At 40.7% G+C, this 26,634-nt stretch overlaps 1 protein-coding gene across 3 annotated transcripts in view; it reads left to right on the plus strand.

Moving 5' to 3' along the window:
* The window catches only part of LOC126483936 (uncharacterized), a 138,401-nt gene that overhangs the window by 21,460 nt on the left and 90,307 nt on the right, over nt 1–26,634 (plus strand). For all 3 annotated transcript variants that reach the window (XM_050107219.1, XM_050107221.1, XM_050107220.1), the window contains one exon: nt 13,210–13,409. In XM_050107219.1, the coding sequence (XP_049963176.1) occupies nt 13,210–13,409 (200 nt within the window). The remainder of the gene's footprint in view (nt 1–13,209; nt 13,410–26,634) is intronic.

The following is a 26,634-nucleotide window of genomic DNA, read 5'->3' on the forward strand; positions in this document are numbered from 1 at the left end:
TTGCACGAGTTGATACGCTGGGGCTCATTAAGATTTCACTTAGCACACTTATTGCTTAGTGGAATTTTATGAAGTGCTTGTTGGTGTTAGTGAAACATAATGAAGCACTTTCATTATAGTGCCAAATTCAAGAGGGGAGTTATTTCTTTTGCGGAACAAAGTTCTAATCGCACTGCCGGTCTGCGATATGGGATTGATGAGGACAACGTCAGGTGATGGTGACTGCAGAGAGACAAAATTATTTGAATGTTCAAGTAGCAGGAAAGCATTTAGTGGGCCAAAGTGTGGCCGATATCATGCACTAGAAGTGATTTTAAATGAATTTGTTAAGGAACAGCATCAGAAATTCCTGCCTGTAAACGCCAAAATTTTAAAAATTAAGGCACATTAAATTGCTAGAGAGTAAAAAATTGAAAATTTTAAGGCTAGTCACAGCTGGATTGATCTGTTTATGAAGCGCTGGGGTTTTTCACTTTGGGGGCGAACTTCAGTTGCACAGAAGCTGCCGAAAAATTATGAAGAAAAACTTGTGGAATTTCAGCGCTTCATAATTAGGCAGTGCACAGAAAAGCAATACCTTCTTGGTCAGATAGGAAATGTTCACCAAACTACCATATATTTTGACATGCTGTCAAATTATACGGTTGACGCCAAATCATCAGGGGGTGAAAAACAGCGGATGTCTGTCATGCTTGCTTGCACAGCAGATGGACATAAATTACCCCCTTCCTTGTTTTCAACGAAAGACTTTACCGAAATCGGAAGTGTTTCCAAACGAAAATTGGTGGTTTTCGGAGGACATGGTGTTGAAATGGATTAGGCGTGTGTGGAATCGTCGTCCTGGCGCAATGCTTGGTTTACACAGTCTGTTGGTATTAGATGCGTACACAGGCCATACAACACCTGCAGTAAAACGAAAATTAGAGGAAAGCAAAATGGACTTGGCAGTAATTCCAGGCGGGATGTCATCAATTCTGCAACCATATGACGTCTGTTTGAATAAACCATTTAAGGACAAGCTTAAACACATGTACCCAGACTGGCTTTCGAAAAGCAACAGACAACTGACACCAACAAGATGCGTAAAATGCGCAGGTTTGTCGCAAGTGTGCAAATGGATTTATGATGCATGGAAGTGTGTTCCAAATCAGACTGTGCAACAAGCATTTAAAAAATGTTCGATATCCAGTGCACTTGATGGTATGGAGGACGATGCTCTGTATGAAGAAATGGGCAACGAAGAATCGAGTGATAGTGATTCAGAATCATGACTGATATTTTAAACATTTCGTGTAAGATATATTATAAACCTAATAAAATTTTGTTTTAAATTTCAGCATCTAATTTCTAAGTTATTTTCATTCTCATTTTATAAGTGTTGCTACTCTGCATTTCACAGAATAGAAAAGCATGGAGAGCTGCATCAAACCAGTATATGGACTGAAAATGACAACACACTCTGCATTTGAAGTCATCACTAAAAATCTACTACGGAAATCCAACTGGCAAGATTGTTTGGGATGTATGTCAATATGGCCAACTCTACGTTCTGAATTTTTTCCTACCTGTGACAAGGGGTGGTTGCTAATAGGAACTTTTATGAATCGTGAATTACATGCAGTATTCTCTTCACCATTAGAATAATATGAATGTAAACATTATGCCATGTATCCTTTCGTGTTTGCTGCTATTTCATTTAAATCCTGTATGCCTAATAAACTGTGAAACTAGAGTGAAACAACAGCAAACGCGGAAGAGTATACACATCATGCCATGTTTATATTCGTATTATTCTTATGCTGAATAGTGATACAGTCATAAATGAAGCACGGCAACAGACTAGATTGTTGAATCCAAGATGACTAATTTCTGTGCAGAATCTAATGTACTAAAGAGGCGTCTACAAAGATTTTCAAATTGAGAAAAATTTTCGCTAAATTCTCGTTCACAACATTTTCTATCATACGCAATCTATTATTTGGTTCTTGTTGATCATTATCAAAGAAAGCAGTAGTGTAAGTGACAACAAATAGCAGTTTCTTGCCATTGTTTTGCTAATGAGACAATTCCTCTCTTTTTTATTAATTTTTTTATTGTAATCGGCGGCAGCGTGTACAAAAGCAAGCCATGCCGCGAGTGGCGACATGTCGTAAACATTCATTATCAGAATACGACAAACAATGCATGACACAGTACAATAACGCATTTTCAGCTTAGGGTGACGTAAACACCTATAACATAGAGAAAGGGACTTACCAGATCAAAGCAAAATAAGCAATCAATTCAAACCAGACAAAGCACGTGAAAAAGGAAGGGTGCCCATATAAATACAGACGGGATGCCTGACGCATAGCAATGACTACCTGGTAAAGCTTAACTGCTAAGCTTAGAACTTGAACCAAACTACTGTAGCTGTATCTTCATCCATTCTACCTAAACTGTGTCTCATGTTACAGTGGATCAACTTTGTTTCGATTTGGAGGTGTGGTCTAAAACTTTTCTCTCCCCTTAAATTTAGAGTCTCAAATTTCAGGTGTGGCTTAGATTCCGGAAATTTTTTTTTCCTTGATTTCGGGTCTCATTTTTCACCTGCGGCTTAGATTCGAGTAAATACGTATCTGACAGCTGGTGGAGCCCTTCATCCAGGTAATTTATGTGGTTCAAAACAGCAGTAGTGGAGCATTTGTTCGCGGGTAGGATTATAAGGTTGGGATTAGTTTTTAGATGATGGACTGCGGTTGTTTCTGTGGATGTAAGGTTGGTTTGCATGTTGAGGGATTTAAGGAATGATAGTGAGGCAAGGCTAAAGTTTAAGAAATTTTGGAAAGTTAACAGAGAGTTGTTTGGGGGCAGTGGGGGTTGATCACGATTGGATGGAGGAGTGAACTGAGTCAGGTGGGATTCAACGTTGGTCTTTGGTTGAGTATGATTGGTACGGTTGGTGGCAAAAAAGTGTTTCCACTGTAGGGACCGGGAGGAGGAGATAAGATCTTTAACAAGTCCTGCATGATTGAATTTGGGAGTGGGGCAAAAGGTGAGGTCTTTGGAAAGGACTGATATTTCTGTGGGACTAAGGGTTTTGCCGAACACACAGCCCAACACGACATCATTCACTTCAATGACTGCTTCACAGCCTGTGCCATAAGGATCATTCCCACAAACACCAGCTTTTCTGTATAGCGCAGGTGGGAACTTTCCGTCCAGTATATCATATGTTTCCGTAACCCTCCTGGCCTCAGCCTTCATTAGTCATTGTCCTCACCCATCCAGTCCCTTCCCTGTTCCCATTACAGTACTACACAGCCCTCATTCCACCATTGCACCCAACCCTGTTCCCATTCCAGTACTACAAAGTCCACATTCCACCATCGTACCCAATCTTTTTACTTCTCTCCTTTCCACAGCCCCGCCTCTCACCTTGTCACACCTCTCCCCTGTCCTCCATCTAACCTCCCAACTGCACATAGCTGCCCTCCCCTGTCTCCTGTACCTGAGCACTCACCAGCAGCACTTCACTGTCCCCCACCTGTACCCTACTATCCCTTGCCCCAGTCTCCTCCTTAACCCCACCCAGTCGCCACTCCCAGTTTTAATCTGCCAGGAAGTTTCAATGTCTATTCCGTTTAGCTGCTCTTCCAGGTCCTTTGCTGTCTCTGACAGAATTACAATGTCATCGGCGAACCTCAAAGTTTTTATTTCTTCTCCATGGATTTTAATTCCTACTCCAAATTTTTCCTCTGGTTTCCTTTACTATTTGTTCAGTGTACAGATTGAATAACATCAGGGATAGGCTACAACCCTTCTGGTATCTGTACAAATTGTAAATAGTCTTTTGCTCCCTGTATTTTACCCCTGCTGCCTTCAGAATTTGAAAGACAGTATTTGAGTCAGCTATGTCAAAAGCTTTCTCTAAGTGTTAAAATGCTATAAACGTAGGTTTGCCTTGTCTTAATCTAACTTCGAAGACAAGTCGTGGGGTCAGTATTGCCTTACATGCTCCTACATTAAATGAGACTGCTCTTCCTCGAGGTCGACGTCTACCAGTTCTTCCATTTGTCTGTAAGGAATTTGTGTGAGTGTTTTGCAACTGCAACCATGTCTTATTAAACTGATAGTTCGGTAATTTTCACACCTGTCAGCACCTGCTTGCTTTGGAATTGGAACTATTATATTCTTCTTGAAGTCTAGGGGTGTTTTGCCTTTCTCATACGTCTTGCCCATCAGATGGAAAAGTTTGGACATGACTGGCTCTCCCAAGACTATCGGTAGTTCTAACAGAATGTCATCTACTCAAAGGGCATTGTTTCAACTAAGGTCTTTCAGTGCTCTGTCAAATTCTTCATGCAGTATCATACCTCCCATCTCATCTTCATCTACATCCGCTTCCATTTCCATAATACTGCTAAGTACATCTCCCTATTATAGACCCTCTATATACTCTTTTCACCTTTCGGCTTTCCCTTCTTTCCTTAGGACTGGTTTACCATTTAAGCTCTTGATATTTATACCTGTAATTTTCTTTTCTCCTAAGGTCTCTTTAATTGATCTGTCGGCAACATCTATCTTACCCCTAGTGATATGTGATTCTACCTCCTTGCATTTGTCCTCTAGTCATTTCCGCTTAGCCATTTTGCATTTCCTGTCAATGTAATTTTTGAGATGTTTGTATTCCCATTTGCCTGCTTCAGTTACTGCATTTTTGTGTGTCCCCCTTTCATCAATTAAATTCAATATTTCTTATGTTACCCAAGGATTTCTACTAGCCCTTGTCTTTTTACTTACTTGATCCTCTGCTGCCTTTACTATTTTATCTCAAAGCTACCCATACTACTTCTGCTGTGTTCCTTTCTGCCTGTTCTTGTTCAGTTGTTCCCTAATGTTCCCTCTGAAACTGAACATCCTTTAGTTCTTTTAGTTCATCCAGGTCCCATCTCCTTAAATGCCTACTTTTTTGCAGTTTCTTCAGTTTTAATCTACACTTCATAATCATTAAATTGTGGTCAGTCCACATCTGCTCCTGGAAATGTCTTACAATTTAAAACTTGGTTTCTAAATCTGTCTTACCATTACGTAATCAGTCTGAAACCTTCAGGTGTCTCTATGACCCTTCCACGTATACAGCCTTCTTTCATGATTCTTAAACAGTGTTAGCTATGATGAAGTTCTGCTCTTGCAAAATTGTACCAGGCAGCTTCCTCTCCATTCCTTACCCCACGTCCATATTCACCTACTGCTTTTCCTACTACCGAATTCCAGTCCCCCATGATTATTAAATTTTCGTCTCCCTTAACTATTTGAATAATTTCTCTTATCTCATTATGGAGTTCTTCAGTCTCTTCATCTGCATAGCTGGTTGGCGTATAAACTTGTGCTACTGTAGTAGGCGTGGACTTCGTGTCTATCTTGGCTACAATAATGCGTTTAATATGCTGTTCATGGTGGCTTATCTGTGTTCCCGTTTTTCTATTCATTGTTAAACCTAATCTTCCATTACCGCTATTTGATTTTGTATTTATAACCCGGTATTTACTTGACCAGAAGTCCTGTTCCATCTGCCACTGAACTTCACTAATTCCCTCTATATCTAACTTTAACCTATCCATTCCCCTTTTTAAATTTTCTAATGTACCTGCCCGATTAAGGGATCTGGCATTCCATGCTTTGATCCTTAGAACACTAGTTTTGTTTGTCCTGATGATGACGTCCTCCTGAGTAGTCCCTGCCCAGAGGGCAGAGTGGGGGACTATTTTAACTCCGGAATATTTTACCCAAGAGAACACCATTCTCATTTAACTATACAGTAAAGTTGCATGCCCTTGGGAAAAATACAACTGTAGTTTCCCTTTGCTTCAGCTGAAAAAAGCTTATACCTTGCAAAATGTTGGTTAGAGGATTTTATTTTTTTAACTCATTTGTATTTTTGAAAATATGGCAGAACCAAGTTTGGCCAAAAAAATTTCTGTTGGCTAAATTTTCTGTAGTCAAAAAAAACTTTAAAAATTTCGGACTTTCTCAGTGTAAAAAAAAAAGCAAGCCCAAATTTCTTGGTCTCCTAACATTTCCTTTTTAAAAGAGCACAAAATTCTCTACAGATTTCATTATAGTAACATTTTTCTGCACACACACACACACTGCACTACAGTTTGTAAAAAATCAGTGATTTCGTGCAAAATGGCAGAATACCAAGATTTTGAGCAAATTCATTTTGGGTTCTCTTTATGTAGTAGGAAAATTAATGACATTACATTATGTTACCTACTAACACAGTTAGGTCAGATTGCGAGACTAGTAGAAAGTGATGTTTCTTACTTGTAGCATCATTTTTGGATCTGTTTGATATTTTATTTGGCGATTGTGGGTGAGCAGTGCAGTACAACGAGTACTGAGAGAATTCATAAGCATAAAAAATATTCTCTGGTTGAAGTTGTAGTTGAACCAGAGATCATAGATGAAGTCCCTCAGAACAAGTTTTTGTACGACGAACAAAACAAGAATCGCTTGAACACTCTTCTTAAAAAAGAATTTTGAGAGTGCAGCATTGATTGGGATGGGGCACAATAAGATGATGATGATGATATGGTTGTAACATCCACCATTTCAAGAATTGATGATTTTGGAAGTGTGGTTGTCTTGGAAGTGTGGTCATAATGGGAAGTAATGTTGACCTCCTTGTACTCATTATTTCATTAGGACAGGGCATCAAAAAATTATTTTTCCTAAAGCCAGGAAGAGGAAATGCAGAAGACAAGTGGTTTTGTACTGCATCCTAAAAGTTCAACAACGAACATATTCTGGTCACTCAGGCCATTAGTGGATGTGATGCTTTCATGGCTGTGTGCTTTTTTCAGCCAAGGAAATATGAAGCTTTGTAACATACTACCCAGTTTTTAATGCTCAAGGCATTTCTGGTGACACTGAGGAATTTGGAAGTGACTCACATATCCACCTCAAGTATGCCAAAGGTCCAAGTACACTGTGTGAAGTATTACACATCCAGAAGTTAATATCATAACAAGTGTTGGTTGGGTAATGTTGATGCCTTTTTAATTATAATATAGCTACTATATTTCATTTGTACACACAAGTTCTTAATACAAGTTTAATTTGCTGCTTCTTTCAGGTAATAATAGTCATCTCGCTGGTTATTTAATATATGCAACATAATGACTAAATGATGTAGTTTTATAAATGTGCACGAGTCAGGGCTAAAATGCCTTGGAGCTTAGCTTTGACTAGTGATGTCCAAATCACAGCAGATAGATGCCCAGAAATCACCCGATTGCACCTGGAATAATTGAATATTGCAAGTCGACTTGTTCAGTTCCAATATATAACATAATATATAATATGTTTCTGCTACTTAAACAGAAACTCAAGTGCTCTTTTAAAAAGGCAATAGACGTCAAACTGCTAAGAGTGTAAGGAACTGAGATTGTTTGAAATAACTGGAAAAAGTCTGAAATTTTCATAGTTTTTGAATACTTAAAGTTTAGTCAACAAATTTTGTTGCCAAAGCTTAGTTTTCCAATCTTTCCAACTGTGTGAATGAGTTTAATGTCCCAAAATGAACTCCTTTCAGACTGGATGAGATTTTCAGGAACAGGAAACTGTTTGACTGAGGGCAGGATGGTAGGGGACTGTGGCAATGTTGCTCACTTGTGCTTGCTCAAGAATCCCCTCCCCCAACCCCAGACTTGCTGAGATGTGTGGCTGGAAGTGTTGTCATTGTGCAGCTGACGGGTATTGGCAATTTCCATTCCTGAGTGGATGCCCATTTCTTAATCTCTTGAGCACTGTGACAGACTAGTGTGTGTCTGCTACTACCCATACACTAATTCAGCAGTCTCACCGAAAACAATTATTGACCTTTCTTGCTAGTTGGTGGCCATCCAGGATGGAATTCATTGCTCTTTATTTCCTATGCTCCTTAAATTAGTTCATCTACCAAGAAATTAGAGAATATGACTAGGCAGATTCTCTGTGAACATGCTGCATCATTTAGTATGTGTCAGCATGATTTTTGTTGAATTGAGCATAGTACTTCATCACATTCCTTTGCGCGGCATGAACGTGCACTATTAGGATTGTCATGGAAACAGATACCCCAGTTCTGAGATAGCTCAGAGCAGACTGAGCTAGGCAATGCTGAGAAGCTGAGTCCCTGTCCCTGCCTAACACCACAGCCACCTCCTAATCTGACTGGCACAGATACACTGCAATCACTAGGATTGCAAGAAACATTACTATCTGGAAAAGCCTTGTATGGCATGTGGATAATTCGTGTTGTAATTATTCTGTAATGGATAGTCTGAAAGAATGTCCTTGTGTATGCAGTTTTCCTGTTATGAACAGATGCAAACAGTTGTCTTTCAGAAGAATTAATTCTTCAGTCTGTGGTAGAGATGGTACTATTTTCAAACTTAATGGCAGGGTAACCCTCCTAGCCACGAATCAAAGTACGTACTCGTGCACTGCACTTGCAGCAACCTGACTACATACTCACCAGCTGCAGTCTTGCTGGTAAACTGTAGTATTCTCCCATATGTTGACATAAGGAAGCAGTAGTTAGTCGGATATATGATGTCTGTGGTAATGCACTACTAAGATTCTGCTAGAAAGAAAGATGGAAGAAGTTGGGAACTACAAGTTGTCTACGTGGAAAGAAAACAGGTGTGTAAATTTTTGTGTGAATATATTTAGGAGACTACTAAATGTTTAAATGTCCAATACATTTATTGTTTATCAAGCCATAGAAATCACAGAGGAAGTTATACATGTAGATTTAAAGGGCCCTCACATTCTCAAAATTTATTGTGCATTAATATTGGCTGTGTGAGAGCAGTATTGATGATTGGCACTAGGTATTGAAGTAGCTTGCAGAGCTTCAAAAATATTGACTCAAACTCAGTGTATTGCACAATATAATGTACTGTATATGAGTAGCAATGCACCAGAAACAGCAGGATCTGCTGAGACTGAGAAATTCATTTTGCTCCAGGTGAGTTTCTATAAAGAACTGAAAAAATGTAAATGACAAAAGACCAGAGAATGTGTTTGAGAAATGAAATTGCTGACTGTTCAGGAAACACCAAATATGTCATTGTACACAATAGCAGAGAAAACTGAAAGTCATGGTGTGATGATGACAGTAAGCAGAAGTGTTTGTTTTACTTGTAACAGTATTCAGAATTTGTGAAGTAGATCAGGTCAGCTGTCCAATGAGCATTTTTTTTTTTTTTTTTTTTTGTTTTTTTGTTTTTTTCCCCTCTTGCAGCAGCTGTCACGCCATTGACATATCATCATGCAAGAAATCAGTAAACAATTGTTTCATTTTGTTTGAAACAGTTGTTACAGTAAATAAATACATAGAAATAACACATGTACACAATAAGTTATCCATTGAATTTGTCTAATTTATACTTAGTTGTTGTGGTTTATGAATCTATGCTCCAGTGAGTGAGCCGCTGGTCAATTGAAGTTATACTGGTGGCTTTTCAGGCTTACTTTGTATCTTCTGCCTAATTTTTGCTTGTGTTTTGCAGGGCAAGCAACTCGGTCACAGTGGACATGAGTTCCACATTGTTGAGCATCGATGTTATTGTCCGTGAACCATTGCCTCACAGATGCTGCCTTGTCACAGGGTGCATTGTCATGCTGATACAGTCAGCCATTTCTGAACTGTTCATCTTCTGTACATAGTATACAATGATGTAAAATATGTTCATATCCTTCTGCATTTAGTGTTTCCCCAAGTGCAATAATGGGACCACACTCCAACCATGAAAAATATCCATATACCATAACACCACCTCCTCTGTACTACACTGTTTGCACTACACATGATGGCAGATGAAGTTCTCTAGGTGTTTGTCAAACCCAGATCTGTCTATCTCATTGCCACAGGCAATAGCATGATTAATCACTCATTTCCAGCCATCCAGTGTCTGCTCTTTACACCATCTCAAGCATTGCTTAGCACTGACAACAGAAGTGGGTCACTTATTAGCAGCTGTTTGAGTATTGTACCCCATTCTTTTTAATTTCTTATGCCGAGTCGTCGTACTTGGCAGATTTCCGGTCACACTTTGGAACTCTCAAGTTATTCCTTCTGCCGACTTCGTGCAAATTTTTGTGATGACTCCTCACAGTGTTTGATGGTCTTTGTCCATCAGGTACGTAGGCCTGCCTGGTCTTGGTTGGGCTATGTTTGTTCCTCCACATTTCCAATCACCTCGCCAACAGCCGATTTGGGCAACTTGTGATTCGAAATATCCCTGATGGATTTGTTACATAGGTGACATCCAATGAATTCTCCCAAAAGGGAATGTGACACTTTTTGTCGTGGTAAAAACCTTTGCTTAAAGAGTGTCAGTAAACAACCTGTTTGAATGTCTTTATTGCTACAAAGTCACCAGAGGACATCTTTGAGAAAGTGTTACCATCAATAGACAGGAGGAGCTGGAAAAGTTAATAATTAAGAGTTTTCTAATGTGAAATATGTGCATCAAGAATGTTGATGTATATTAAGATTTAGACTCGCGTATTTGGATTTACAGATGGAATGGAGAATGTAGAAAACATGTTGGCATATCCCAAATCAAAGAAAATAGCAGCCTCAGTAAATCAGCAGTACATTGTGTATATATAACAGTAAGGTTCTTCATTTGTAAAGTGAAGACAGTTGCTCCAATTCATATAAGACATAATTTTTTAGAATTATAATGGCTTCATGAGTGGGATCCATCTCTTGATGATCTCACAGAGTATTTTCCAGTTGTTTCATGATTGTCCCGTCTGAGCCTCTGATCCACCTCTATTGACCTCCATATCCATGGGTTGTTAAGCACTAATCTTTTTCATTACTTTCTTTCATTATTTCTGAAAACCAAGAATAACCAGTGGACAGAGACTTTTGTAGTGACCAGAATATCCTGTATATGTAACTACTCTCCAACAAACTAACTGTGTACTAAACTCTTCCATTTCACATCAAGTATCAGTGCAAAAGTTACAAATCTAAGATTGATACACGTATTCCAAAAAGTAACACTGTGAAATTGTGCTGCAACTTTAGCTTAAGTAATGAATAAGGAAGATGTGGAGGAAAGACTGTACTTTTAATAAGACATACCACAAAGTCCCAGACAGCTGAGCATTAGTTCTATTTGGTGGTGGGGGTGGGGGTGGTGGTTCCACTTTGAGAATAACGATGTCTGCTTGAAGCAGCTACTTGTTGTCGTCTCATCACTAGTGAAAAAAAAAAAAAAAAAATGGAAAAAATATTCCCCTCTCACCCAATGTGTTCAACAGTGATTATCAGGTACAGTGATAGTGAACCTAGGGTCAAGATGCCTACTTCATAAGAAGTGTCTTAGGTTTTAGGGACCAAAAAATGCATTTACTGTGTAGTAACTGATAGTAATTGTAGTAACTGATATGCGTAACACTCATATTTTTTCACAAGGGGTACCTCTGATGATACGATGAAAACAGAGACTAAAGAGTTAGAAGAAGAATGGTTAAATGTGGACATCATTGAGCAGGACATTTTGAAGCAGTAAAGGATTGCTAGAAAAAGCTATGGTACACATTTTACTCAGCTTGACAATTGCTAAGTGAAAGAGACATTGTTGTATAGGTATAAACACAGTACAAATGTAATACAAGTGGATAGGTAAATTTATAATGAAAAATGGTACAGATTTCACCACATGGGATAGCAGGATAACAGACCCAGATCAGATTCCCTACATGGATGTCAGTGTCAGACTCTCAGTAAGGAAAATGCTGTCCTTGGGCACTAATGTACATTTTACACATGTTATTTATGCTGCCTATCAAACTGTTGAGGACTCCTTGGGAGATATGTCCCATTCCTCTTTCAAGGTGATTTTCAGTTTGTGCATTGTTTGGGGAGGGTGCATCAGTTCAGAAACACATCTACCAAGAGCATTGAGGGTTAAGGTCCCGGGAGCATGCAGGCCATTCCAAAGGTTCAGTATTTTCACTTTCCAGTGGCTTTGTCATCCACAAACAGAAAGTTGGGACCTAAAGCGTCCCTAAAAAGACGAACATAATCCAGAATAATCTCCTTGCAATATCGCTGTGCTGCAACAGTTTCCCTTTTCCTCCATACTAATTGATGGCCAGAATCACTAGCTGCAGTGAAACGGGATTTGTCATCACTCTGGTCCATTGTCACTGACCCAGATCAGCGTGCTCCCTACAGCAAAAACTCTTTCTCGATGACGATGTGGTTGAAGTGGGATGCATTTAATAGGCATGTGAGCATACAAACCAGCCTGATTTAATCACTGCGAATTGGTTCTGACAGAGACGTGTGTACCAGTAGCGGTTGTGAGGTCTGCAGAGATCTGCGTAGGAGTGAGATGTCCGGTCCTTTTCGGCACTAGCCTTATGTATCAACCCTTTTGCAGTATGGTGGTCCATCTGCAACCACCAGCATGCTTTTGCATAACATTTCCACATTCAGTTGCTATTTTCAATTAAGAGGTGGCACTTTTGGAGACTGGCTACAGTAGTGGCACTTCACCTTCAAATCGTCTAACTGCTCGTCTACAGTCATAAGCTCTCAAAGAGTGTCTTGCAGACATTTGCACTGATTGGTTTCACCACAGACTTTGTCAAACACCTTACTGCATAAACTGTTGAATGCATACAGAGCGTTTGTGCACAGGCTGTGCCGCAGGTAACGTCCCACACTTTGCATTTCCTTTTACCGTCATTGGTCAGGTATTCCGTAGCAGTTGGCAGTTGTTCCTTAGCAGGTGTCAGTTGTTCCTTAGAAATTGTTGAGCAGTGCAAATTTAAATCTCCCACATTACCAGAGAATTTCTCACCTGGGTTTATGTGCCACAGATCATCATCAGAAAGACACCATGAATTTGCTCATGCAGGGAGTACACTCTCACTCGTATCACTCGCGGAGTTATTAGTATATCGCATATAGCAGTTTTGTAGTTCAGTTTTCTTAATGTTATTTTTGTGTGAACACTGTTAGTAATAAATAAGTGTGTCGTGTGCTGTAACAAAATATGCACGATACTGAATTATAGAGGGACACAATTGCAATATAATTTGCCATATCTGCATTTTACATCTTACATTTTTTTTTAATTCAAAATTTGTGAGCTCTGATCAGAATTCATAAGTTCCATTGTGATACACTTATTCTGTCAATTTTCTTAGGTTCTACTTCAGAAAGTGATATACAACCTGAGGCACAGCAGAGCCAGTTGGATTCACGTGGTGGATCACAATCTCCAAAAGCTTCATCGTCTTTCAACAAGTTAGATTGTGAAATGGGGGACAGTGGGGTGACTGAAGCATCTGTTGTCAAGGACTGCGAGAATGAGAGCTCTGAGGAAGCAATAAATAGTGCAGTTGAGGTATGTACTTTCTTATTTTTCATGTACTTGTCTTTTAAATAGAATAGAAAGAACAAAGGCGAAGAAAAAACAATACTTCTGAAACTCACAAGCAGTTTCTCTTTCTAGAAAATGATGTACGAGGGCTGTTCGGAAAGTAAGTTCCGATAGGTCACGGAATGGAAACCGTTGTGAAAATGTGATGAAGTTTTGCACAAATTGTTGGGTGGTGTCTGTAGTATGCCTGTCAATCGCACACAGTGAGCACATAAAGGTGCCTAGAAAATAGTGTCTCCTGCCAAGTACCAGGGTCTGGTGAGAAATTTTGGTGGACATGGTTCAGCATTTTGCTCTTCATGACTGTTCTTGGCTGCACTCTGCAGGGGCAGTGAAGGTGGTCCTGCAGTGTTTTTGATGGGAAGTGTCCAACCATCTACAGCACAGCCCATAATTGGCTCGTCCTGTTTCATCTCTGCTCACGTGTGAACCACAGGCAATGAAGATGACATTTTGACACAGACAATAAGCTGTAGAAGAGCTTAGAGAATTGGCAGAAAGCACAGGTGGCTGCCTTCTATGATGGTATTGGAAAGTTGGTACAATGCTACGACAAAGGTCTAAGCCCTAGTGGCGACTATGTAGAGAAGTGGCTGTGAGGTATAGCTAGCTGTTGGAAGTGAAACATTTTTGATTTCCACAGCAGGTTTGGTTGGGTTTGCAACGAATCGGAGTGTACTTTCAGAATAGCTCTAGTATCTTAGCTGAAAGCCACGGACAACATATTTCATTCTGGTCTAGGAAGATAACTGCACGCCATTTACTCTGTATACCTTGTTGGTATATTTCTTAAGATGAACATATTCAAGGTACCTGGTGGAAAAGTTTCTTCTGTGGGAATTGTTGTGTATGAGAGTTTATATGTATGTTATTCTACATAATCAAAATTGTCTTTGGATGAGAGTAAATGAGCGAAATCATTTCATAAAATGGAACTAAATCCAAGTGCAGTCATTGTACTGGACTGATTGACAAGGACGTGCTTATTGTGTTTGTGCCATAGATGTAGTAGTCCAAGAAAAAATTGCTTATCAATAGCGAACAACTATCTCATCTCCCTCCATCCCTCCCTACCTCCCCCTCTCCACCCCACTATTCTGTTCATCTCACTGTTATTCCATTGTGTAATGCCTGTATGCCTGTTTCATACCTCACTTCTCCCTCCACACACACACACACACACACACACACACACACACACACACACACACACACACACACAACCTTCCCCACTCCCACTACATTCCAGACACTCTTCTCCACTCCACAGATTCCTCTCCCTCCACATCCTTATCCCCTCTAAATTACTCTCACTTCCATATTCTGCTCACTCATCCTGCCTCTCATCACTCTCCTTGCCCCCAAAAACTTGCCCACCCTTTCATGCCTGCCTTTCCCTCCCTCCCCCACTACTGTCCACCAACACAGACTCTACGGAAGGTCTTGATATGCTGGGCCTGTTGGCCTGTTGCAGGCAAGGGCATGCATATCACGAACTCGTGTAAACATCTGTTATTTCTGGACAAATGCTTTTGTATTTTCAGTATTCTGTAGTTTTCTCTTATGAAACTGATTTTATTACTATGATACACCCACAACTGAAGGCTCTAGCATTGTATTATTATGTCCTATAGAGAGTAATGTAGATCAGAATGAGAGAGTAATGTAGATCAGAATGAGAAGGTGCATTACACTACTGCGAGTTTCGGAAATTTTACAGTGAACTGATTGTATGTATCGTATTGAGTCTCTTATAAAAACTTATTCCCACTCACAATGTAGCTTTTTTTTATGCAAAGGAAAATACCTAATTTACATATATGAATGTCCAAATATTACCAGTCATGGTTACTTTTGTTGCAGACAATTGTAAATGGGCAAATAAAGCTCCATACATTAAAAATATATCTGAGCTGAAACTTCGAACATTAATAAAATAGACAAGTCCCGAAGCCTTCTTAAGGTCTATTGCTTAACAAATACTTTGGGATTCACTTGCATCTCACAGAAAATTAACAAACAGCATGGATTCATACTTGTAATACTAGCGAATCCAAAATTGAACCAATCATTTAGCAAGACATCAGAAACAGTTAAAATTCATTTTTGTAATGGTGAATGCAGGGAGTTGGAAATAACTGAAAATAAGGTGAACAAATACAGAGAGCTGAAAAGACAGCAGCAATCAAGCAGTGGTCATCTGTTACAGTAAAGGCAGTGCCACAGAAGTGCATGCACACCATGAAAGATAAAAATACTCTAATTAATGTGCTCACACTGAGTAAGAAGGGGGCAATCTGTAAATATTATGTGAAGCAAGACAACTTGTCAGCCATGATCGCCATTGTAAAACCTTTAGTTATTATGACCGGTTTCATTGAACAGAGTTATCATCATGTGGTCTATGAAAAGTGTACATGAAGTGTAAACACATTACATTATGGAAAACTAGCGTAATGTCATTTATATAATACATAGATTTAGTTATTATTACATTTACCTCAGTTCAGATTAATACATGTGTCCAGTTTCAGCTATGAAAGTTCTCAATACCTTCATTAACTGGAGAGTTGACATAAGATGCATTGGCATGTCGAAGTTAAAACCATTATGTACAATATCTTCAGAGCTAAGACCAGTATTTATAAAATGTTTCGCTAAGTGCATCCATCCCATATTACAGATCACAGAGCACATTATTGATGCAAGTGCACTGCTGAATACCACACACACACACACACACACACACACACACACACACAATGGTGAATCAGGAGGAAAGTTACATGCTTTGATGGGTGATACTACTGGTGAATCTGAGCAAAAAAACTTCTAATAAATATATGCCTTCTATTAACTGTCTCCAAGTAAGCCAATGAAAACAATGACGAACGGGAAAGGTGCAGGTGACAGTAAATAAAGTTACTGGTATGTTATGGTTTGTTTGATTGTGTACATTTCTTCACAGATGATGTTCAGACAGTTCACCGTCAACTTCAGTGCATGTTGCTGCTCTTGTAGACAGCTGATTGAAGCTCAATTTTACATCACATTACCTGGGCACAAGCATGTAAAATAAGAGCGAGAAGTTCCTCTCTTGTGTCCACTCTGTGTTGCAGAAATCGCTCTTCACCCACTCCCACAAAAAGTAATCCAATGGGGTAAGATCGGGTGAACTCGTTGGCCAAGGAATGACTCCACGGTAACCGATCCAACAACCGGGATACATTGTGTTGAGATAGTGTCACTGGCCGTATGGAATGTGTAGGACCTCCATCATGCTGAAAGTACATACGAGCTTGTGTTGCCAAAGGGATATCCTCCACTTACTCTGGTAACACATTTAGAAGAAAGTCAAGATGTTGTTGTTGTGGGCTTCAGTCCTGAGACTGGTTTGATGCAGCTCTCCATGCTACTCATCCTGTGCAAGCTTCTTCATCTCCCAGTATGTACTGCAACCTACATCCTTCTGAATCTGCTTGATGTATTCATCTCTTGGTCTCCCTATACGATTTTTACCCTCCACACTGCCCTCCAATACTAAATTTGTGATCCCTTGATGCCTCAGAACATGTCCTATCAACAGATCCCTTCTTCTAGTCAAGTTGTGCCACAAACTTCTCTTCCCCCCAATCCTATTCAATACCTCCTCATTAGTTATGTGATCTTCCCATCTAATCTTCAGCATTCTTCTGTAGCATCACATTTCGAAAGCTTCTACTCTCTTCTTGTCTAAACTATTTATTGTCCATGTTTCACTTCAATACATGGCTACACTCCATACAAATACTTTCAGGAACGACTTCCTGACACTTAAATCTATACTCAATGTTAACAAATTTCTCTTCTTCAGAAACGCTTTCCTTGCCATTGCCAGTCTACATTTTATATCCTCTCTACTTCGACCATCATCAGTTATTTTGCTCCCCAAATAGCAAAAATCCTTTACTACTATAAGTGTCTCATTTCCTAATCTAATTCCCTCGGCATCACCCGACTTAATTCGACTGCATTCCATTATCCTCATTTTGCTTTTGTTGATGTTCATCTCGTATCCTCCTTTCAAGACACTATCCATTCCGTTCAACTGCTCTTCCAAGTCCTTTGCTATCTCTGTCAGAATTACAATGTCATCGGTGAACCTCAAAATTTTTATTTCTCCTCCATGGATTTTAATACCTACTCTGAATTTTTCTTTTGTTTCCTTCACTGCTTGCTCAATATACAGATTGAATAACATCGGGGAGAGGCTACAACCCTGTCTCACTCCCTTCCCAACCACTGCTTCCCTTTCATGCACCTCGACTCTTATAACTGCCATCTGGTTTCTGTACAAATTGTAAATAGCCTTTCGCTCCCTGTATTTTACCCCTGTCACCTTCAGAATTTGAAAGAGAGTATTCCAGTCAACATTGTCAAAAGCTTTCTCTAAGTCCTACAAATGCTAGAAACATAGGTTTTCCTTTCCTTAATCTAGCTTCTAGAATAAGTCGTAGCGTCAGTATTGCCTCCAGTACTTCTACAGAATCCAAACTGATCTTCCCTCGGGGTCGGCTTCTACTAGTTTTTCCATTCGTCTGTAAATAATTTGCGTTAGTATTTTGCAGCCATGGCTTATTAAACTGATAGTTTGGTAATTTTCACATCTGTCAACACCTGCTTTCTTTGGAATTGGAATTATTATTTTCTTCTTGAAGTCTGAGGGTATATCGCCTGCCTCGTACATCTTGCTCACCAGATGGTAGAGTTTTGTCAGGACTGGCTCTCCCAAGACTGTCAGTGGTTCTAATGGAATGTTGTCTACTCTCGGGGCCTTGTTTCGACTCAGGTCTTTCAGTGCTCTGTCAAACTCTTCACGCAGTATCACATCTCCCATTTCATCTTCATCTACATCCTCTTCCATTTCCATAATATTGTCCTCAAGTACATCACCCTTGTATAGACCCTCTATATACTCCTTCCACCTTTCTGCTTTCCCTTCTTTGCTTAGCACTGGGTCTCCATCTGAGCTCTTGATATTCATACAAGTGGTTCTCTTCTCTCCAAAGGTCTCTTTAATTTTCCTGTAGGCAGTATCTGTCTTACCCCCTTGTGAGATAAGCCTCTACATCCTTACATTTGTCTGATCTCATTTTTGAGACGTTTGTATTCCTTTTTGCCTGCTTCATTTACTGCATTTTTGTATTTTTTCCTTTCATCAATTAAATTCAATATTTCTTCTGTTACCCAAGGATTGCTACTAGCCCTAGTCTTTTTACCTACTTGATCTTCTGCTGCCTTCACTACTTCATCCCCATTCCTCTTCTACTGTATTTCTTTCCCCCATTCCTGGCAGTTGTTCCCTTATGCTCTCCCTGAAACTCTGTACAACCTCTGGTTTAGTCAGTTTATCCAGGTCTCATCTCCTTAAATTCCCACCTTTTTGCAGTTTCTTCAGTTTTAATCTACAGTTCTTAACCAATAGATTGTGGTCAGAGTCCACATCTGCCCCTGGAAATGTCTTACAATTTAAAACCCAGTTCCTGAGTCTCTGTCTTACCATTACATAATCTATCTGAAACCTGTCAGTATCTCCAGGCTTCTTCCATGTATACAACCTTCTTTTATGATTCTTGAACCAAGTGTTAGGCTTCTTCCATGTATACAACCTTCTTTTATGATTCTTGAACCCAGTGTTAGCTATGATTAAGTTGTGCTCTGTGCAAAATTCTACCAGGCGGCTTCCTCTTTCATTTCTTACCCCAATCCATATTCACCTAATATGTTTCCTTCTCTCCCTTTTCCTACTACAGAATTCCAGTCACCCATGACTATTAAATTTTTGTCTCCCTTCACTATCTGAATAATTTCTTTTATTTCATCATACATTTCTTCAATTTCTTCGTCATCTGCAGAGCTAGTTGCCATATAAACTTGTACTACTGTAGTAGGCATGGGCTTTGTGTCTATCGTGGCCACAATAATGCGTTCACTATGCTGCTTGCAGTAGCTTACCCGCACTCCTATTTTTTTAAATTCATTATTGAACCTACTCCTGCATTACCCCTATTTGATTTTGTATTTATAACCCTGTATTCACCTGACCATAAGTCTTGTTCCTCCTGCCACCGAACTTCACTAATTCCCACTATATCTAACTTCAACCTATCCATTTCTCTTTTTAAATTTTCTAACCTACCTGCCCGATTAAGGGATCTGACATTCCACGCTCCGACCCATAGTACGCCAGTTTTCTTTCTCCTGATAACGATGTCCTCCTGAGTAGTCCCCGCCCGGAGATCCGAATGGGGGACTATTTTACCTCCAGAATATTTTACCCAAGAGGACGCCATCATCATTTAACCATACAGTAAAGCTGCATGCCCTCAGGAAAAATTACGGCTGTAGTTTCCCCTTGCTTTAAGCCGTTCGCAGTACCAGCACAGCAAGGCCGTTTTGGTTAGTGTTACAAGGCCAGATCAGTCAATCATCCAGACCGTTGCCCCTGCAACTACTGAAAAGGCTGCTGCCCTTCTTCAGGAGCCACACGTTTGTCTGGCCTCTCAACAGTTACCCCTCTGTTTTGGTTGCACCGACGGTACAGCTATCTGTATCGCTGAGGCACACAAGCCTCCGCACCAACGGCAAGGTCCATGGCTTACGGGGGGAAGAAACTCAAGATAGCATGTACCAGTAAGACGGTTATCTAAAACAACTGGAGCGATAAGTTGGACGTCAGTAACACCTCTCCACACGTTGACTGGGAAACGTTGAAAATTCATTTCCACAGTAGTGTGCACATTTTTATTTTCCCATACATGAGAGTTGCACGTGTTGTTGTTTCCGTTGCGGGTAAATGTTGACTCATCAGTGAACAGAATACGTGAAATTAATTGCTCATTGGCAATGGTCCATTGACAGAATTCCTGTCAGGTGGCAGCATCTCCTTCATGCAGATGTTGTACACTGTGCTGATGAAAGGAATACAGACCGTGCTCACGTACTGTGCGTATCTCACTTGTTTGTGGAATACCAAGTTGGGCAGCAATTCTTCTAGAGCTAGTAGTAGGGTTGCGTTCCACTACTTGAAGAATGTTCTAGCTTCATTAAGAGTTTGTTGTACGGGAGATTCATAGACAACATTTGCACTGGGAAGTGTACCACACTCACGCAATCCATGAAACACCCAGCTATCAGGCACTCTGCGATTCGAAAATCGTTGTTGGTATTCTCGCACAGCAGCTCTGGAATTCCCATTGGACAAACCATAGACAAACACCATGTCAGCATACTCTGGATGTGTGAAGATCTGTGGCATTTTCACTTCACAAAACTGTATTCGTTGTTCATGTAACAACCGTGTGGTACCGTGTACTAAAAGTGCTATCGGACTGAGACTTGATGTAAACAACTCACCATACGCAAGTGAACTGCGTGCTGATGTGGTTAGTAAGGATGATACTACACATTTCTGGTTTATAGTTGTTTTCATTGATTTACCCAGAAATGATTAAGAAAAGGGCATATGTTAATTAGAGTTTTTTGTTCAGAATCACCACTAGTATCGCCCGTCAAAGCATGTACCTTTCCTCCTGACTCACCCTGTATATAGGACCACAATCTAAGGCATATTTAAAAATCTTACTTATGTACATCATCACAAATAAGACAAAATAATTGCACAGTAACATTTGTCAATAAGATTCCACAGTGGAAAACTATTTGACAGTAAAATTGAGAGTTTGATTGGATGTTCATGTCATTGTCAAGTGCAAACATAAATATGTAATTTTAATCAAAATATAATAACTGGTATACAGTTATAAAATTATTTTGATAGCAAGAAGCAGCTAAATTTCTGTTTTTAGAAAATACTTTAGCTTCCTAGCTGCTACAAAAATAATTTTATAATTGTACACCAGTTTTCACATTGTGATTAGAATTACATATTTATTTTTGCATTTGATGATGACATGAACAAATGAACACTCTCTAAATTTTTTCCGTTAAATAGTTTTCTGCTATGCATACTTATTGTCGATAAATGCTACTGTGCAGTATTTTGTCTTATACGTGACATTGTACACATCATACTGCTTAAAGCAGAAACTATGAGTTAACACATCCAGTACAGGCTCGACTTCCTCATATGATGTACTAATCGTGTGTAAACAGCACCAAGTCTGTTGGTGTTGGATTAAGAAATTTAAGTATGGCAGTATATGCTTTGTGAACAGTTACAATGAATTATGTACTGTATCGATTGTGTAAGTCACTTGGAGCAGCAGTTTTTGAACACATACTGTCACAATTATGTGTGTGAAAGTGCAAAAATTATTTTGTGTTAAGCTAACACTTCAGATAAATTGCAAATTTTGATCTGCTACTCTCTGACCACTAATTGCCATAACCTATGAAACATACTCTCCGTGTGATAAATTTTCAGTGCCCTGAGTGGTAGGAATTTAAAAGATAATGCAAATGGAGCAATAACCTGCAGATTAACTAATCGTGTAAGACACAGGGATTGCACTGTTTGGGGCCTCCCCATGAATGCTTAGTGTGTGCCCGTCATGACTGGGGCATAGGGACTCGAGCAATGAATTACTGACCAGGCAGCCGTTGCTGAGGCTGGGTGTTGGTGGTGTCTGAGGGGAGAGCCTCTGTTCACAGTGGCTGGCACCTTTGCATATAAAGCAGATGAAGCTTTCTCCCAGTGATGGTCATACGACCCCATCAGTAACTTCAGAAAGAAAGTACTCGCTCAAGACACAGAGATATGGCCCAACAAAGTACTCGCTCAAGACACAGAGATATGGCCCAAAAATGTTTCCTTCCCTGTATAAGGTGCGGAAGGAATGTAGGGCTAAGTGACAAGCAGAGGAATATTCCCTCCAGTACCAGGTTTGTACAAGGACAGGTGGGGAATCTTTTATCCACAAAGCTTTTATTCTTTGTAGAGAATGTAGAGGATAAGTTTGGGGAAGTTGCAGGGGTCTCCAACATGAAGAGTAAGTCAATTTTGGTTTAAATAGCAGCCCCTGCCCAGTCACGGGCATTGCTTGTGTGTGACAAGTTGGGTGACATTGCGGCCACTATCACTCTCCTTAGTAATTTAAACGTGGTTCAACGCATTGTTTTCCATCATGACCTTCTCTTGCAGACTGACGATGAGCTATGCACCAGCTTGGAGTGATGGAGTATACACTTTGTCCATTGTGTCCGTAGGGGACCAAAAGACAATAAGGTTGCTACTGCGGCCTTCATTATGACCTTTGAGGGCAATTTGTTGACAGAGAAGATCAAGACGATGGTATACTAATGTGATGTGAAACCAAGTGGTGTCCCCCATCCCCCATTTGGTGCTTCAAATGTGTGAAATGTGGGCATGTCTTCACGTTTAGACACCAGCCCAGTCTGTAGGGATTGTGGATGAGTGTTGTATGTTAACGTTTCTTGTGCCCCTCCCCTGTTGTGGAGAGCACCAATCTCCATGCTCACCATACTGCTCTGTGTCTCAGAGAGGAAAAAAGTACAGGAATGTAAGAATCTGGACAATCATACCAAGAGGTGAAGAAAAAGTATGAGCATGTACATACTGCATGCTTGACAATATCATATGCTTCATCAATGACATCACACTTTCAGATGATAACACTCTCGCCTATTATGCCGCCTCCTGCAAACCCTTGGGGCCTCTCAACTGTGCCCGTCCCCTGATGGTTGTGGGTTCTTCTCCTGCTGCCTCCTGATGGTTGTGGGTTCTTCTCCTGCTGCCTCCTGATGGTTGTGGCTTTTCAAGCTAGGAAGAGGTCCCTTGGGACACTTCCCTCCAAGGTTTCTGTCAGTCTGCAACCGGGTACTAGCCAATGGCTGAAGGAGCCACAGGCTACTGGTTGTAGGTCTTCACAGTCTTTATTAGTCACGGAAACTAATTCAGGGAGACCCTTCCAGTCATCTAAACCCTGTAAAGAGAAGACAGACAAATAGAAATCTCCGAAGATGGAGATGCCAGTGGCCCCCACACTACTAGATTCCATGTGTTGCGTAAGTGGCAGAGATGGTAATCCCTCTGGTCCCTGGGGCTCCAGATTGCACCACACAACATGTCTCAGAAACTATGAGTGTTGACATCGTAACGTCTCAACTGGTGACAGCACCCTGGGACACAACCTCCTTGGTCTTTTCCCACTCTTCAGTACACTGAAAGTATGATTCTTCAGTGGAACTGGTTTTCCCACCACTTGACTGAGCTACGACATCTCTTAAGCTCCTCCCCTGCTTTCTGCATTGCCGTTCAGGAAATCTGGTTTCCAGCAATGCAGACCTCTGCCCATTGTGGCTACAGGGAATATTTTAAGAATCTTGCTGAGTGCGATAGTGTGTAGGATGGAGTTTTCACATAAGTTCTGAACTCTGTATATAATGAACTTGTGCCTCTTGATACAACTTTGGAGGCTGTGGCTGTTCGGGTAAGGGCATTTCAGGATTTTACCCTCTGTAATGTTTGTTTCCCTCCCAATTGTGGAGTGCCCCAGAAATACTGTCTGCATAGGTTTCTCGGCTCCCCCCATCTTTTCTAATCTTGGTGACTTCTGTGCCCATAACCCTTCGTTGGATGGAACATGATCACTGGCTGTGGGAAAGACATTGGAAACTTACTGGCAATCTCGACCTCTGTCTCTTGAATACTGGTGCATCCGCATACTTAATTGATCTTTCTATTTGCAGTCCTGGTCTTCTCCTATCCATCCACTAGTGGATCCATGATGACCTGTATGGTAGTGATCACTTTCCAGTCTTCCTGTCTTTCCCTCAGCATCACTCCCCTGGGCACCTGCTCAGATGGGCTCTGCACAGTGCTGACTGGTATGCTTTCATCTCCTCTGTCATTCTTAACTCCCCATTACATTGAGGCATTGACATGGCTGTAGAGTGCCACAGCAGCTGACTTAGCAATTCCCTGTTCTTTGGGATAGAAGGAAGATCGTACCTTGGTAGACCTCGGAAATTGCTGAGGTCATTAGAGATTGCAGGCAAGCTCTCCAGTTCCATAAGCGGCATCCATTGATGTAGTACCTCATTGCCATTGAATGGCTCTGTGCCTGGGTCTGCCACTTAATAAAATGACACAAGCAAGAATGGTGGGAATGGTACATTTTAATCTTTGAACCGTTTACACCTCCTTCACAGGTTTTAGTAAAGATCTGACACCACTAGGAATACCAGTCCTCTGCAGGTGTACCTGGTATTTCTTGAACTGTGCTGTTTTCACTGTCGCAGAATATTTGCTCTGCATTATGATTGAGCTTTGTGTCTGAGATCTATCAACCTGCCTTTTTTGTCCATAAACAGAGGCTGTAGTGATTGCACTTACCTTTCACTGCACACCAACTGGAGCTCTAAAATGTTCCATTCAGTGAGTTGGAATTTTTCAATGCCCTATCCCTTTGCCCTGTTACAGCCCCGGGGTCAGACCACATCGACAACCAAATCAGTGGATTGTCAGCGTCATCTGCTTACCATCTCTAATCGTATCTGGAGTGAGGGTGAATTCACTTCCCAGTGGTGAGAAAGCATCATTGTCCTGGTACTGAAACGGGGTATGTGTCCTCTAGAGATAGACAGCTATCGTCCAGTTAGTCTCACCAATATTCTCTGCAAGTTGCTCGAATGCATGGTGAACCGCTGGCTGTGTTGGCTCCTTGACTCTCTGGGCCTTCTGGCTCATTCCCAGACTGATTTTTGCCAAGGTTTTTCTGCTGCTGTTAATTTTGTTTGGATTAAGTCTGCCATCTAATCAGCTTCTGACTGACGTCAACACCTTATTGCTCTCGTTTTCAACCTACAAAAGGCGTTGAGGCAACATGGTAACACCACATTCTCACTACCTTGCATTAGTGGTGTCCCCTGGGCCCACTTCCACTTTTTGTCTAGAACTTCTTGCACACTTTACTTTCTTGGGTTCAAGTTGATGCTTCCCACAGTACCCCACTGCCCCATACCGAAGAGAATGGGGTCTTGCAGGCCTCTGTGTCAAGTGTCCCTCACTTTCGAGAGACCATCAATGGTGTGAAAGCAGCTGTGAGGTTTTCTGTGTCACAGTAGTACAGCCGTGTTCTTCCTGCTTCATGGTCATTTCCTTTATTTTTGTTCACTGTGAGATATTGAGGACAGTTTGGGGAAAAATTGATGGCACAGATTCATCTCGAAAGTTATGCCATTGTTTTTCATCCAGATTTTGCATCGAAGCATTTGGTACATTTTAAAATATCTTCGTTTGGAAAATGTAGTTCGCAGACCTGAATACCATTTAAAAAATAGTGGTTAATTAAACGCTCATTCAAATGCATTACATCCGCAGCTCGTGGTCTTGTGGTAGCGTTCTCGCTTCACGCGCAGGGGTCCCTAGTTCGATTCCTGGCGGAGTCAGGGATTTTTGCTGCCTCGAGATGACTGGGTGTTGTGCCATGTTCATCATCATTATTCATCTCCATTACGGTCGGAGGAAGGCAATGGAAAAACCACCTCCGCTAGGACCTTGCCTAGTCAGCGGTGCGGGTCTCCTTCTTTAGGAAGGAAAACCAACTTGAGTCCATTTAAATATTTCCTTTACAGTGAGGAACATAACACTTGTACTCAGCCAGGTGGTGCACTGGTAAACACACTGAACTCTCATCTGGGAAGGTGATGGTTCAAACCCACATCTGGCCATCCTGAGTTAGATTTTCCATTATTTCCCTAAATCACTTTAGGAAAATGCTGTGATGGTTCCTTTGAAAGGGCATTTCCGACTACCTTCCCCATCCTTCCCTAATCCAATGGGACCAATGACCTCACTGTTTGGTCCCCTCCTCCAAATCAACCAACCAACAATACTTGTACACCATTGTGAAACCTATCACTAAAACTGGGATAGTCTCAAAACCACAATAAGTTCACACATGTAGTAACACTATAGATTCACTCATGACTGCACCGTGTGGGAATGCCTATGCGTTGTGGCATCAACAGAGACTTAAGACATAATGCTGGGGTTTCTGTAGAGTTGGTTTGTCAACCCCAATTTACTTGGTGCTGCCTCATCTGAAGCTCCACTTGTAACCCACATCACACTTTCTCACGCTTCTGTCATATCCTTTTTCCCTGTTCACTGCGCTACAACAAACATAGCATAAACAGCTACTTTGCCATGTGGGTCATTTGTCTA

The sequence above is a fragment of the Schistocerca serialis genome, chromosome 6 (genome assembly GCF_023864345.2).
Source record: "Schistocerca serialis cubense isolate TAMUIC-IGC-003099 chromosome 6, iqSchSeri2.2, whole genome shotgun sequence".
Lineage (NCBI taxonomy): Eukaryota > Metazoa > Arthropoda > Insecta > Orthoptera > Acrididae > Schistocerca > Schistocerca serialis.